The 16,771-nt window shown below is 40.8% G+C and overlaps 1 protein-coding gene and 1 non-coding gene across 4 annotated transcripts in view; one reads left to right on the forward strand and one right to left on the reverse strand.

Annotated features, from left to right (window-relative positions):
* The window catches only part of Agbl1 (ATP/GTP binding protein like 1), a 958,008-nt gene that overhangs the window by 58,477 nt on the left and 882,760 nt on the right, over positions 1–16,771 (forward strand). For all 3 annotated transcript variants that reach the window (XM_023710175.1, XM_023710176.1, XM_023710177.1), the window contains exons 2-3: positions 10,019–10,082; positions 12,049–12,195. In XM_023710175.1, the coding sequence (XP_023565943.1) occupies positions 10,019–10,082; positions 12,049–12,195 (211 nt within the window). The remainder of the gene's footprint in view (positions 1–10,018; positions 10,083–12,048; positions 12,196–16,771) is intronic.
* On the reverse strand, positions 8,488–8,592 carry LOC111816292. The gene has a single exon (XR_002820723.1). It is a non-coding gene; the product is annotated as a U6 spliceosomal RNA (small nuclear RNA).

A 16,771-nucleotide genomic window follows, 5' to 3' on the forward strand; every position in this document is an offset into this window, starting at 1 on the left:
GTGGAAGAGGTTTTCACCCATGCTGCTCCTGGGCTGGGACCAGTAGGTCCCACCTGAGCAGGGTAGCCAGAAGCTCTTCCACACACTCACTGGGCCTGGGCTAGTACTGGATCTGGGGGTTCCCGGATCGTGGCAGGAATTCCTACTGGGCAGGCTTGGTAGGGGAGGTGTTGCGGAGTGGTGGGAGGAATACCAAGGGGGTGGAAGAGGGTCTCACCTACGCTGCACCTGTGCTGGGACCTGTAGTTCCCATCGGTACAGGGTAACTGGAAGCTCTCCCACACACTCACCGGCCCTGGGCTAGGACTGGGTCTACTCATTGTTGATGTTTAAGAAATTATCTTACTCTCAGTGGTTTAATGAAATTATTTAAGTTTTTGCACAGTTTGATAGGTCCTGTGTTGGAAAGAATTCAACAAAGTAGTTCTTGTCTGGTGTCTGTGTGATTTTTGTCAGTAATTGTTATTTGAAGACTCCACTGGTCTGCACATCCAAGATTTTTCTTTCTCTTGACTAATAGTCAATGTTAGTGGATTCCCATTTCAGCTGTTGGCTACCCTTGCTGTTTACTGGCCTTTCCATGGGATTTGAGCTTCCTTATAGCAGGGCTGCCTCAGATTCATCAGTCGTCTTACATGGTCCCCTAGGGCTTCAGATGCCAGTGGGCCCATACCTATTACCTACTCCTCAAACTTTCCATTCAAACTGCATTACTTTTCATGACCTAACTTTGAAAGTAAAACTGTGTTACTTGTGTTGTATTGTATTCAGTCATAAGAGAGTTACCAAGATATGCCAAGAGTCAAGGGTAAGGAGCATAGATCCCACCTTTTTATGGTAGGCATGACAAAGCATTTGTTGATATGTTGTAAAACTATAACACTTTGGATCCACATGAAATAATAATTTCTTTCCACAAAAGAAATATTAATTTGATTATTTTAGAATTTCCTAATGTTTTCCAAACCTGACAAGTCTTAAAACTCAATTCATAAAATGCAAAGATTGCAATTCATAAAATGAAACTCAATTCATAAAATGCAAAATTCTTGATTTCTCCTGGTTTCAATTTCCTCATTAAGGCCATAGGAATAATCATATCTAAATTATAAGGTGAAAATTTTGTTTTGAGGTGTAAGTAAGTCTACATGACTCAAACAATGCAGACTAATATGTAGCAATAATTACAATTTTGTTGACTATATGGAATGACAATTCATACCCTGATGCCAATTTCTTAACTCTCAAGTCATGCAGAATATTGCTGCAAAATAGCTTTTCAAATTTCAGTAAGGAAGGTCATTATCTCCTCACCTAGTGGTGTTACCCAAGTGGTAGAGTACTCATGAGATGACAGTAATCTCTGAAATGGAAAATTTCCCTGGGAACTTCCAGGGTTAGACATTTCCTACATCATAGATCTTCTTTATATCAGCTATGCTAAGAGTAGGTTGGCTAGAGAACATGGAAAAGGGCATCTGTCTGCATCTTGGGAATGAAGGTCTTGAAAAGTAGTTGGTTCAGCGGCCTTGCAGAGGCAGGGCAGAGTCACCTAAGGCTGAGTTTACAGTGGTCATTATATTTTACAGGTGATGGTTTCAGACAGGATCATGGCAGTGTATGGCAGCTGCTGGTTGAGGTAGGAAGGGGGCAGCTCACTCCCTTAGTGTTGGCACTGAGCGTTGGATGGCAGTCACTTGAAAGTGTTATTTAGTTCCTGTGTTTCAAGTCTATTCAGAAGAGATGAAAGGCATTTGGCACTTCTTTTCAGTACTCCTTAATTCTAACCTGCAAGTTTCGTATCAACTGTTCTTTGGAAAGACATCATAGTCTTCCTAGGATAGAGACGGAGCCTGCTTTACAATGAATGCCATTTAAAAGAAATCAGAGACTCTATCAGTGATAGGATGCTGTTGAATAGTATTGTTATTATTATGACTGAGAGACTTTACTGTTTGCTGTGTGATTACACAGGTGCTGGGCATAAACAGTGAAGCATAGAAGTCCCAATTGCTTCTGCCAGAGGGTGCAGTTTCACCCTCTTTGTTTTTTTATTTTTACTGTTACATTTCCCCCCCCTCCAACTCCTTAGGAGTATTCAGCTAAACTGGGAACATCATGACCTGAATGGTAAGTTGATCCAGGAAAATATGTCTTCAAGGACGTTCAGACTTACTTTTAGCATCTTCACTTTTTGTCTAGGTGGTCATATTTATTTACCAATATTTTGTTGGACATTTATTCTGACCCAGACAGTGAGGTAAGTGCTTTTGCATCTGTTATGGTAGTTCTAACCCAAGTGTACTTGTTAAGGCAGAGATCTATAATGTTCCCCAAAAGCTTAACATGTTCAGAATCAGAGCAGTTGGAAGTGATTGGATCATGGGTTAATCTGCTTATGAGTTCATCACTAACTATGCTGTTAGCAGGTAAGACTTAGTTGAAGGAGGTGTATTAGTGGGGGAGTGACCTGGAGAGGATATTTTTTCCCTAGGTTTCTACCTGTCTTTCTTGGCTTCTTGACTGCCATGAATGTGGCCGCCATATACAAGGCCTTCTCTTCTACTGTGCTGTGTTTGTCTTGCAGCCAACCAACCATGGACTGCATCCACTGAAGTTGTGAGCCAACACAACTTACATGTAAAACACATGTAAAATTGCTTTTGCTGATGAATGCCTGGGTTTATTGTACCACATGACCATCAAATAGCTTTTTATTTCACATGAATGAGTTGCGTTGTGGCTCATCAATAAGCAAGAATCACCTAGAAGAAGATGGGAAGGAAGATGCTCAGGACAAAAGGAGAGGAATGTACAAAGTTTTATGTCTGGAAGAAACACTGTCAAACTGAAGGGCATGGAGGAGGTCATTGAGCCTGAGGCAGAGAGAGAGAGAGAGAGAGAGAGAGAGAGAGAGAGAGAGAGAGAGAGAGAGAGAGGAAAAAGGAAACAGGAAGACAACAAGGGGAGGAGAGAGAGATAAGAGGTGGTAAAGGAGGTGCTTTTAATTCAGATAGGCATAAAGCTATCTATAACTTCTGTAAGACTCAGTTCCTTACAGCATTGTACTAATAAATGCATCTAACTCATGGGTACTATATCACCTTTCCTATCACTAGAACAAAATACCTAACACCTGCACCATACATGTGTTTGAGAGACTGTATTTGCTTCCTTAGATACCTTGGAAGCTCTATGAGCATAAGGACTGTATATATTTAAGCAAGTTATGATAGCCCCAGTACTTAGCGAAGTACCAGGTACAAAGTAAGTCCTTAACAAATACGTGCTAAATGAGAAATGGACCACATTCCATCTTTACCTGATGCTTGACCTTAGACACACTTTTCAACCAGGAGGGATTGTGGATGACCTTAACAATGAATTATTTAAGATTCATGACACAGTTAGGACATTTGTTAAGTTCTGGGGCATGAGAATGAGGAGGAAATATATCCAGTGCAACTGATCACTTTAAAGGTTCCATCTAAGGCACTCTAGCCTGAACATATTGTATATCATTTATTTTATTTGTAAATGTTTCTTTGTAAAACCACATTACCCATCACCTAGCTTCTGTAATTGTAGCACGGTAGACTTTGCTTTGCCCCTCACTACTTCCCCTCAAACATATATTGGGACAAATTTATTTCATTTTATACTTAGATATGTCAGTTTATGTTCTTCTCAAACACATCTTTCTTATGGCTTAACTTTGCCCTCAACTGGAAAATTTTTTCTTCTACCTAAATTTCTAATAATGCAGTCACTGCCTGTTTTCTCTTGTGTAAAGAGAGCATGGCTGGTCACCATTTTTTAGGATTATCACAATTTCTAGTAATTGAAACTTGTGATTAGTGCTCTTTCAGTCATTCATTACTAACTCCAAATTTAATAATGTCTTTTATTTAACCAATGAGTGCATGTCCAAACTGCATGACTGGAAGAACAAATTTATTTTGGCAATGTGGTTTTCTTGGGCTATGAACTGTGTCCTGTGCTCTTGGCTTATGCATTTGGAAGATGTTATGTTCTTCTGTAGAGGCAGAGAATTAAAAATTCATCGGCTTGTTCTTTCAATCTGTGGGAACGGAGCTTTCTATTTTTGTGGTAGCAGGAGTTCTGCTTCAAGATACATAAGATATTTTTCCCCTTCATGAAGACTGTAATGATGATATAGTGTCTATTTATAAACAAAGTGGTTGGCACATAGTAGGCCTTTATTATTTGTTTGCTTAATTACTAGATTGACAGAGTACTGATATGGGAACTATATACATTTCTATGACATAGTCTCCCTGGTACAATCTTTAAGGTAATTTCTGGCATCAAGGAGAACAGGATAACAGTGCTCTGACAGGTTTCCTGTTAAGTTTTGATTCGATTCCATTCAATTCGATTAGATCCCATCCTATCCCATCCCATCCCACTCCACTCCACCCCACCCCACCCATCCCACCCCACCCAGACCACCCCATCCTACCCTACCCTACTCTATTCTACCTTACCCTACCCTATCCTACCCTATCCTACCCTATCTTCTATACCATCCCATCCCATCCCATCCCATCCCATCCCATCTGATTCCATCCCTTTCCATCCCATTCCGTAGTTTTCTGAGTACATACTCTATGCAAGCCTCCATGCTATAGTCTGAGATACCAATAGGAATGAGTGAAAATTCTGAACCTAAAGAATCTCATTATTTAAAAGAAATTTGGAAAATGAAATACGGCTGCAAATTCTGTTTTTCTCCTTCAGTTGTGTGGTGGATTCTAATGCTCCTCCACTGAATGTAGATGGTACCAATGACTTGAATAACAAACATGATGCAGCAGGTGTGAAATCAAGTGAAGACTTGAAACTTCTATCTAGTTCCTTAGGATGCTTGCCCTGGGGGAAGCCAGACGCTACACAAGAAGTTTAAGTACCTTAAGGCTTTTGGGCTGGAATGGACATGTGTGGCTATTTTGATTAATAGTATCAGGTGGTTCCAGTCCTCTGGCCATCACTACCACACCAGAAGACATGTGAGTGAAACCATCATTGATCCTCTATGCCAGTGACTTTGCTGCTTGAGTGCCATTTTTTGATCTTACTTGATACCATAGAAAGCAGAAGTATAACAAAGTCAGGGCATGCCCTATATCCCTAGCCACAAAAATCAAGAAATATAATGAAAAGGCTATTATTTGAAGCATTAAGTTTTAGGTCAATTTGTTACTGGTAAACAACCAGTATAAGGAGATAAGAAAGTAACTAGAATCTAGTGAGAATTCTAATAAAAGGTATGTATAATGTGTTGCTGGAAAACAAAATGTAAGGCAAATAATTCTGTTTGTGGAGAGGCCAGGCATTGTACTGCCTGTGAGCACCCCATCATGCCATAGTCTTTTATGAACGGCACTCTTTGGAGGTGTGTGTTTCCCAGGGTCTGCAAATGTGTGTTACTATTGAGTAGTGGGTGCTGGGAGGCAAGTTAGCTGCAAAACTGTATAGAGGGAGAATTAGAACTTTAAAAGAAGAGGAGAAATCATACTTCAACAGTGTCATCATGCACAAAATATCTTTCCAGCTATCCATGGTGCTTTTGGCCACAGTAACTGGTCCTGTGTAGTAGACATGTTCAATAGTGGGATAAGAGGGGCGGCTAGAGATGCACCTTCAAGGCAGAGCCACATGAAGGATTTTATTTAGATCCCATGTCAGGAGTCAGGAGGAAGGCAATGGGGAGATACAGACGATTTAAAAGCAAGGGAGGGACAAATGTGAAACAGTATATAAGCAAATTGCAACGCAGAACCCACTGTCTGTGAAAGATGCCATTTGCTCTTCCAACTGCTTGCCTCTCCCTGAAAGCCTGGCAGATCCATTTTTTAATAGGAAAGTCTTAAACAACAGGGGATTAGTCAATGATTCATTTAAAAGGATCATTAAAGGAAAATCGAGGCACATCACATCCTGCCTTCTTTAATTGCTCATTTATTATTACTGTGGGTGAGATAACGGCTTTGTGTTTTTCTTCTAAATAGTGTAAAATATTTATGGAAATATAGCAGTGTATAAATTAATGCCAGTTGAGACTTTGCGGGGTATTTTTTTCACCACTGACAGTTATAATTTTTATTTAAAGAAAAACGATATTGTGCTGATGCGTTCTGGCTCAGGACTGAGCGAGAGCACCAGGAGCTCAACATCTGTACAAAGATACTATCTCTTCTTTTCTTTGGGATGACAGGCTTGTCTTGGTGAACTGGCTGTGTAGTTTGCAAAATCAATTTCTTTTCTATTAAGACCATAATGCTTTCAAAGAGGGCATATAGTGGTGTCAAATTTTCTTCTGAGAAATCTGTCACACTTAACTCAGTAAGGAACTACCCAACTAAATGTGGCTTTTAAGAGTGGGGATATTTATTATTTCACCTGTCTGATGGTTCACAGATATGGGGTTCCATAGTTGATCTGTTGGCTTAACACGGTCACATGGGATTCAGGATCACGTCATAATATAAGTGTTCAAAAAAAAGAGAGAGAGAGAGAAAGTTTGTTTTGATTTTTTTCTTTGGTTTTGCTCTGTGGTCCTGTGTGTGTGTGTGTGTGTGTGTGTGTGCGCACGCGTGTGTGTGTATATGTGTGTCTGTCTGTGTATGAGTGTGTGCCAACGTGCACATGTGTGTATGTGTGTTTTATTTCTAGAGACAAATGATTGTCAGATTTCCCTAGTATACTTTCACTTAGTTCTCTTTCCCTGGTCTGGAGTCATTGATTTGAAGTCATTCCTGTCTTTAAATTAATTATGTAAAAACCAGGAAGACTTTACAGAGATGGACGATAGGGTATTCTCTGTGCAGGGAAGAGGGACTGTGCCTTCCTTCGGCACTGGACTTCTTTTCTTTTAAGTAAATGGCAATGGAAGTAACTACAGGGTAATGGTTCATGTGTGTGCATCCTGTATTTCTGCTCACAGGTCACAAGAAGGGCTGGTGATTGTGGGTACTATATGGCTGGTTTTGTAATGTGCTGGAAGATACGACAGAAGCGTGTAAGACAATACAGTTCTCAGAGAATCTTAATGGGCACGGTAATAAAGCAGCAGTTCGTTAGCTGGAGAAATTAATTCAATAAAATATACAGATTGTTACATATTAGGAGATAGCAATACAGAAATGAATAAGATCCAGTTCTCATGGACAAGACTTCCCAATTCCTTTCCCCAACCACATTCTCCAGTCCAGTCATACTAGATGCAGATTCATCTCTTCATGTCACCATGCCCTGCCATGCCTCCCTCCAGGCACACAGGGCTGCAGCATTACTGGAACAACTTCCCCTACTTCCTATTCAGGTGTCTCTCCAGTTCATCACTCATGAACCTGACTGGGTCAGATGCCCCCTCATGGATTCCCCCAGCATCCTTGTTGCCCTTGCTACAGGACCTCCCACTCAAGACCCTTCCGGTTGGCCAGCCCCCATCCTCAGCCAGGCCTCGAGCCTCAGAGCAGCAGATTGTGTTTTGATCAGTTTGTAGCCTCACAGCTTCATCTGGTGACTGGAACACAGATGATTTCCAGTGGATGCTTGCAGTGTGAATGCATGAATGATTGAATGAAAGGAAATGAAACCTCCATCTTTTATTCCCCTTCAATCAGTGTCTACCTTATTAGCTTTTCTTTTTCCTCTTTCTCTTTTGTCATGTCTATCTCATCTGTTATTTTTCTTGCATATTATTTAGAATTAGGGAATGAGTATGACATTTTAAAAGTTATGCAACATTTTCACAGCCCTACAAAAGACTTTTACCTCTTTTCCTCTTCACACAATGATGGGGTATGCTGGGCATTAATCCATAAATATCAGCGTTGGTCAAGGTAAAACATTTCAGGGGTTGTGTTTTCTATTGTGAATCATATCTAGGGCTGCTCCTAAAAGTCTGGAGTCCTGGAAACTTCTCAGAATGATAGATCTACTTCCTGGCCCCTCTTGGTTTTCTTGTTTCCAGCATTTGGTGGCTAAGGAGTAGAAGGTACCAACATTGCGTATGTGTGTGTCTGGTGGGGATTGGAGGGAGACATGGATTTGGGAATTTGGAGAATAATATTGTATCTTATATTAATATTCAACACAACTTTGATGAGTGGCATTAGCATAGTGCATGTTGCAGTTGTCCTGGATAGGCCAAAGCTCCTGCTGGAAAAAATGTCAGATGACACACTTGTCTCTTGGTAAGTGCCTAGAGATCTCAACAGACCTTATCCTACCGAGAATAGAACTTACTGAGTTTCTTTTCAATATTGCTTTGTCATAAACTTTGTTGCATCAATATAATATTAAAATATTTGTCTCAATTCTTTTGGAGTATTTTTCTGACCCCTTACATTTAGGGCTGTGGTAAGTTGCCTGGGTGGAGTATGTCCTCCTGAAAGATCGTAAGCTCTAGAATGAAGAAAGTGTGTTCACCACTATGTCTTGTGGATTCTACTGGACTTCAAGAATCCCTCTGAGTTCTCTTTTATTTAGTATAGTTCCTTGTGCAGAGGCCATGCTAATCTCTGTATTGTTCCAATTTTAGTATATGTGCTGACCAGAGAGCATGGTCCAGTTCCATTTCTTTTTTTAAAAAATGTGCTTAGTATGTGATCTACAGGGTCTCACTACACAGCTTGGGCTCCCAGTGATCCTCCTGTTTTCAGCCTCCCAAGTGCTAAGGTTTCAGGTGCATGCCACCATGCCCAGTCTCAGTGTGTCCCACGGGTGGGTTCAGTTCCACTTAACAAATGATTATTGTATGTTTTCTCTCAAACATTTCTTGTGCCAGATGCCAGGAATATAGACATGCACAAAACTTAGTCCTCTCTTTAAAAATTTTGGTATCCAGTGGGCATGGATTGCACCTTGATTTTAAAACCATGTGGTAAGTGTGCTGTCAGAGCTGAGATTAGAGTGATGGGAAGACAGAAAGGATCCTAGACCAAGCTTAGAGGTGGTGGTGGATCTCCAGGACCATCGTGCACTTGAGGCATGTGCCAATGTTGACCAGGCTGAGAGGCAAGGAAAACACCTGCAGGAAGAGGAAGCAGTATTATGAAAGAGACAAAACAAGAAATAGAAAAGTAGTCCCATGTTGCTGAAACACATTTTGGGCAAGGAAATGGAAGTGAATCAGGAATTTAGAGACAATAAAGGTCAAGGTCATGAAGAATTCTGGCAAACCTATTAGTGAGATCAGACACTATTCTATGTGTAACAGGGAGTTGGTGAGGTCTTTGAAGCAGATGAGGAGCATGAATCCTACTAATGGGAAGATGAAGGCTTTTTTTTAAAAAACCATTATAAAAATTTCTCAGTATGTAAGAACTGTTGATATAGGTTTTGGGGTATCATTGGTCTAGATAGACTGGCTTTTATTTCTGTGTTTGCTGTATGCATTGACTTGGGGTTTTGGCAAATTTACTGCATGTACCCACATTCTTTCATCTGTATAGCAAGGTTAGAGTGTCAAGTATTGCAAAGATCCCTTAGGATGCTATTCAAATATGATTTGGTGTTACTAGGGTTTCAGTTGAGAAAATCAAATTCCGTCCTTTCTGCCAAAGAAAGTATTAGCATCAGAACATTTTGGTGGATTTCGGTTTTTTCCCTGTGCCCTGAATTTAAAACCAGTCCACACCTACTGCAGTAACCTATATTTGTACCAACTTGTCCCACAAAGCCCCATTTCTTGCCCTTTCTATGTTGCTTATTGATGCTTACTGTGTATCTTGCTGATTTAACTACAGGACTGATCCTCGGAGAGAGTTCCTGAAGGCTAAGTATGGAAGGTATGGCTCCAGTGCCTCCAAGCTCAGGCAGCCAATTTTGTTATTACTTAAGGCGAGCCCCCTTTGTCCATCCTTTCACTTAGGAAGACTTTCTCAGTGGGAGAAATCATGTTCCTGCCTCTTCGCTGGGCATCCCTAATCACACCACCTCCTTCCTCTTGAGTGCCTCTTTAAGATGGTTACCTGTCTTCTCATTGCAGAGCTCCTCAGACAAGGCTGCCATCCTGACCATCCTCCAGCTCCTTGGAGATCTCCTCTCTGTAGGTGAGTAAGTATGCTGCATTCTCATCTGACTGTACTGTGGTTGTGGGCTGTTTAGGATCCCATGTGGCTGGGATCGCTGTAGCTTGAGTTGCTGATGGAAGATGGAATCACACTGAAGTGATGAGATATGGAACATCCCTGGGCTCTTCAGTCTTGTCTCCTACCCTGTGGTGACTGACACTTAGGAGAAAGTTAGTAGCTGGGTAGGTATTCTGCAGTTTCTCATAATGGGTCCCATTAGGTTGATATTTTTTCCATTATGCTGCCCACCACTGGCTGGGCAATTTCCTTGCAGAGTTTTTCAGTGAAATTCCCTATGGAGGTGAAGTCACTTATCCTCTGATATGATGCTAGGAATTAAACCTATAGTTTTCCCTCTGATACAGGTGGTAATTGCTTCCTTCTCCCTCTCTCCTTCCCTTCCTCTCTCTTCCTTTCTTCTCTCTCTTCTTCCCTTCCTCCTCCCCTCCCCTTTCCCCCCTCTGTCCCCTCTTGCCCTCCTTTCCATCCTTGGATGTTATTTTTCATTAAGATGAAAAAAATTAAAAGATCTTCTTTGATAAGATTCCTCTTTGTTGCCTACCTTGGTTACATCAAGCAGGTTTCTTTCCAAGTTGCAATGTAATCACTACTTTTTATTTAGCTCATCCTTGAGAAAGAGGGAAAAGTGCCTGTTCAGAACTCTTCTTAGGTAGAAAGATCACTATTTCAACCTTTGTCCAGAAGCTCCTCAAAATATGTTGTAAAGGTCAATCAGACCTTGGTTCCTTAAGGGATTACTCCAGTGTTTTCAATATTTGTTTCCCATCAGTCACTGAGGATCAGCATCAGAAAATCATACCTTCAATAAAATAATTCCAGATAATCTGTCATCCCAGTGCTGCTGCTAATGATTCAAGCTTGCAGCAGGTAGACATTATGTACATGGTGATACATAAGCCAATATGCCTATCCATAGACACACACATACATACAAGTGCACACATCTCAGTGAAGATGTGATGCATTATCTGGGAAATGGACTCTAGGCTCCACTTGTTACAATGGTTGCAGACGAAAATGTGTAACTTCTTAGGGCCAGCCAAATAGCTTAGTGGATTAAAGTACCCGCTTAGGCAGATGCAGGGGCCGGGTGTTTAATCCCCAGGCCTGCTGTGCCAGCCCTGTCCCCAGGATGCCTTGAGACAGCAATTGAGACTGGGTGTTGTGGTGTGCACCTGTAATCCCAGCACTTGGGATGCTGTAAACAGAAGGATCACTACCAGTCTGATCTACACAGTGAGAACCTGTAGACCTTGTCCTAAAATACAAAAAAATAAATAAAAAGGAAAACATGTAACTGCTCATATATTTCACTTTTTCTCTCAATAAACAAAAATTAATAGTATAATTATCTTAGCTATCATATGGGGATATCTATCTATCTATCTATCTATCTATCTCTATATCTATATCTATCTATCTATCTATCTATCTATCTATCTATCTATCTATCTTCTTTTCTCCCTTTCCTTTCCTTTCCTTTCCTTTCCTTTCCTTTCCTTTCCTTTCCTTTCCTTTCCTTTCCTTTCCTTTCCTTTCTTTTTTCTTTCCCTTATCCCTATTGTTCTTTCCTTTTGAGCAGTTTCTTTCTCCTCACAGTATCTATTGTACCATTTGGATTTTATTTACTCTTTCAGGTTCTTTACACAGTGAATCAATATGATGTTTGTTCATGTGGGTCAGGTTTATTTCACTTACGAGTATGGTCTCTAGATGCAGCTGTTTACCTATAAAAGTCTCATATTACCTTCCCCTCACCTGCTATCATAACTTTGACGTAGGCTGTGTGAAGAACTACATAAGTTCGGTTTCTAGGGTGAAATGAACCAATCTTAGCTCAAACTCGTACTGTTAGGTCTGAGGCCTGCTCTAAGGAAAGTGAGGGTTATCACTTGTGGCTCATCTGTCCTCTGGTTTTCCCCAGGCACGGACCGGAGGATTCACTACATGATCAGCAAGGGTGGCAGTGAAGCTCTCCTGAAGACCTTTGTGGATACCTCGAGGACACCTTCTCCTGACTATGACGTTCTTCTGCCTCTCCTCAGGCTGCTGGCCAAAGTTGGCCTCAGAGGTATCTAGACTCCAAGAGCTAAAAACGAATGCAAGGGTGCTTCTGGGGCCATTAACATGCAAGTCACTTGGGAAGCTCTTGTAGGAAGCAGCCGGGAGGCTCTGGTACCTTGGTGGTGGTGATGATGGGTAAACCAGTCCCATTGGTAAAGAAATGTCAACTACTTCAGGGCAAGTGACTTAGGACAGAAGCCAGAGCTGGCATGGACTAGATGGGGATTGATCACATAGATGAATAAACGAGGATCTATCCCAGTGAAGTTTTTAATCATTTAAAAATAAGCAAAACAGTTTTACAACTGCATCTTATGTGAAGTTTATATATAGTATCTCATTATTTTGGAAGCCAGAGAAGTCTCATGGCCAAGGTACTAGCTTGCTCAGTGTTTTCCTGGAGGCTCTGTGGGAGGATCTCTTCTCTGCTTCTCTGCCAGATTCTGGTGGTTGCCAGGTTCTTTGATGTTTCTTGTGTTGCGGGTGTGACCCTGTAGCCTCTGCCTCCTTTCTAACGTGCTACTTTCTGCATGTCTGTGCATGTTCTTTCCTCTTCATGTAGGGATGTCAGGAGTTAGAGTTAGGGCCCATTCTATTCTGAGTAGCCTCATTTAAGCTAAATAAATCTAACAAGATCCTATTTGCAACTAAGATTCTGACGTGCTAGGTGGGCATAAATTTGGGGGACACTATCCATTCAGGTAACTATAAAAGTCACATAGAAGTAAAGCTTCCCTAGTTGAGGAGAAATGGGGGGTGGGTTTAGAGCTTTTTACAGTTATGTTCCATGGTCATTTCTCTTTCTCTGTTGAAGACTTCAAAACTCCTCTCTAAAGTCCTGGAACTTCTTGGAGTACAGTTTTAAAACCTCAACATTCAGCTCGTACAAAACCTGGAAGCTCACTGTAGCAGTTAAACTTATTGTGTGTTGAACCTCCCACCAGTCAGAGAAGCCCTGAAAAGCAGATCTCTGATGTTCACTGTCAGTAGCTACAGCCAAGAGGTCCAGGGCTGAGGGACATCTTTGCTTCCAGTATCTTTATCTCTATTTGAGCCCATATAGTATTCTATAGACATGGACTGAGACACGAACATTAGCTCACACCTGCATGAAGATGTCCTAGACAAAACCAATGCACTCCACTTCCTGCAAATTTACCAAGTGCTTACAGAGCATCTTCCAGGGCACTGACAGCACCACAGCAATCAAGAGAGTTAAAGAACCTTCTGTTACCAAGCTCTCCTTCCAAGCAGGCATTCAGAAAGTAAGCAGATAATTAACTAGATGGTAACAGACTATAATGGGTGGCATATGGAAGAGAAGGAGTGAGGCTGCACTAAGATGGCATGGTCAGGGACAGGTGATAGTTCAGCTGAAACCTGAAGAATGAGAGAGGAAGTCGGAGATGTTAAGAGTGGGCCGAAGAACTCTAGGACATGGCCATATAGACCTGATATGTGCTCTTGTCATAAACAGTATAAGCTGTGAAGTCAGACCTGGGTTCCGAGTCTGGCTGACGTGGTGTAGCTCTGGGATGTTGGGCAAGCTCTGGAGCATTATGCCCCTATGTGTAAAAGAGAGGGAGAGTACTTAATTGTAGCTTTGCAGTGAAATTAAACACATATTGTATATCATGTGCCGAGCATAGAAGGCCAGTGGCCTGATAAATAAGAGTCATTTAGGTGCTACAGGCGAGAGCTGGGAGATCCATCTGGGCAGCGATTTCCACACTGTTGCTCTTGACATTACTTATGTAGTAATCATGTCCTGCCAGTGTCTTCTATCAAGAGCTCATGGCTCTTGGTGTTGGCATTCAAGCTGGCATGGGTTGACCTGAGCAGAAGATAAGTAAGTTTGGCTGCTCATTAGTACTGTGGGGGTAGATATTTCTTTTCTAAGAAGGGAATGGGTCATGTAAGTTTATTTTTAATCTCGTTGCTTGTGTGCTTTGGCTCCAGAGGTAAAATTGGTAAAATCATGTTTTGGATATTATCTCTTAGAGTGAATTTTTACTTCAAAAAAACCCAAACCAAAACAAAAACAAACCTCAGCATGACAGTACAACCCAATGTTGTAAAAACACGACATTGTGGGGTAATGTAGAGGTTTACAACATGACATTTTGGGGTGATGTAGGTAGTAAAATCATTACAGTAATAAAGCAATAGGTCATTCTGCATAGTTATGCTGTCGTGGGAACAAGATTCCCTACTTTTTCTGCCTGTTCTTCCCTCATGCAGTAAGTGTTTAATATTCTCTCTCTCGCTCCCTTGCTCCCTCTCTGTGTATTCGAGTTGCTCCCTCACAAGGTTGCAAATGGCTAATACCAAAAGACAAGATGTAACAGATGTTGGTGAGAGCTCTAATCTCAGCTACTTAGAAGTCAGAGCTGGGAGGATTGCAAGTTTCAGACCAGCCTGGACAACTTAGGGAGACCCTGCCTCAGACTACAGATAGATAGATAAATGATAGATAGATGATAGGTAGAGGATATATAGATATATGATGGATAAGAGATAGATGATAGATGATAGGTAGATGATATGTAGATATGTAAGTGTCAGCGTGCCATACTGGTCCCACGCCCAGGGTGCGCTGAGACTGCGACTGAGACTGGGTGTAGTGAGACTGGGTGAGCGCCTGTGATCCCAGCGCTTGGAAAGCTGAAAAACGGGGCAATCACTATGAATCTGATCTATGTAGTAAGACCCTGTTGACCTTGTACTAAATACGTAAAAAAAGATATACAGGTAATAGGTGATAGAGACAGATAGATGATAGATAGGTGATAGATATAAACATAGACAATAGATTGATGATAGATGACAGACAGATGATAGATACAGATAAATGATGTACAAATGACACACACACATATTTATTTAGAAAGATGATAGATAGATAGACAGATAGATAGATGAATGGGCTAGAGATGTAGCTCAGAGCTCTTTGAATTCCATCCTTAGTACAAAAAAATGCTGGTGAAGGTGTAAAAGTAAAGGAATCTTGTGCATTGTTGTTGGAAAAGCAGATTGGTGATTGTTTTAGCCACTATGGAAAACTGTATAGAAAGTCCTAAAGAAATTAGAAATAGAACTACCATTGGACCCAGCAATCCTTCTTCCATGTGTAATAAATACCCAAGGGAGATGAAATCACCAGTTACCAAGCTGTAAGGATATGTGCCTTCCCATGCTCTTTACAGTATTATCTGTAGTAGCCAAGATATGCAAAGAATGTGGGTATCCACTGGTGGCTGGATGGATCGGACAGCATAATACATATGATGGGACAGTATTCACTTTTGAAACAGAATGAAATCCCATCATTTTGGACCTATCAGATATTGTGCTAAATGAAATAAAACACAGAAAGAGAAATATTGCCCTGAATAATAGCAATACATTTCTGTGAAAATGACCATGATAACAGGCATCACAGTTTGCAAAGAATGGGAACAAGTGGGACTGGATGTCACAGTGGGAGTGGGGCACATCACACAGAATATGCTTTCCCAGTGTTCTCAATGCTTACTTTTTAATTATTGAAATATTGGTGATTAATATGCAATGCTCACTACCTCAAGTTTGAAGCAATAATTTAGAGATATGTGAGGGGAAATTTTTATTTCCTCATAACACGACTTGCTTTCATTATAGAAATTCTGTATCATATAGAAGAATGAGTGCTTATCTATCTAAAACTTTTATAACTGTTGCTAACAATTTACCATGGGCTGGAGGTACATCTCTGTAGAGGAGCGCTTGCTTGCCTACTATGTATGAGGCTCTAAGTCTAATCTTTATCACTTGGGGAAAAAAGGTAAAAGCTGTGCTGCCATATTTTTTTCACCTATTTATTTTTATATGAAATATTCAAGGAAAATTACAGATCATAGTTTGATTCGAAATCCTTTTCAGAGCACTTCTTTGAAAAGAGCTATTTTCCTATTCAGGCATATAGCACTATTACAGATTTAATAAAATTAACAACACCTCCTGGGTGTTGTGCTAAATGAAATAAAACACAGAAAGAGAAATATCGCCCTGAATAATAGCAATACATTTCTGTTCATGACCATGATAACAGGCATCACAGTTTGGAAAGAATGGGAACAAGTGGGACTGGATGTCACAGTGGGAGAGGGGCACATCACACAGAATATGCTTTCCCAGTGTTCTCAATGCTTACTTTTTAATTATTGAAATATTGGTTTATGCCAGTGTCTGCCACGGTTCCCAACAGTCTTTTTACAGACATACTCCTGTCAAAGCTCTAATAGAAATTCCTGCATTGCAGTTGAATGCTATGTCATTTACATGTTCTTAATTCTAGAATCACTGTGTAGGAAGAAACTGATACCCAGTTAAACTGGAATTCATGGATGAGGACAATCAGGAACACATCCAGATATAAGGATTTCCCTACTATGTATGAAGCCCTAAGTCTGACCTTTATCACTTGGGGAAAAAAGGCAAAAGCTGTGCTGCCATATTTTCAGTGCACAAGTCTTCATGTAAAATTGATGTACACAGACTGAGCTCTTCAGATTTGGTTGTTGTTGTTGTTGTTGTTTTTTTTT

This window comes from Octodon degus, unplaced genomic scaffold (genome assembly GCF_000260255.1).
Source record: "Octodon degus isolate 3935 unplaced genomic scaffold, OctDeg1.0 scaffold00002, whole genome shotgun sequence".
Classification (NCBI taxonomy): Eukaryota; Metazoa; Chordata; class Mammalia; order Rodentia; family Octodontidae; genus Octodon; species Octodon degus.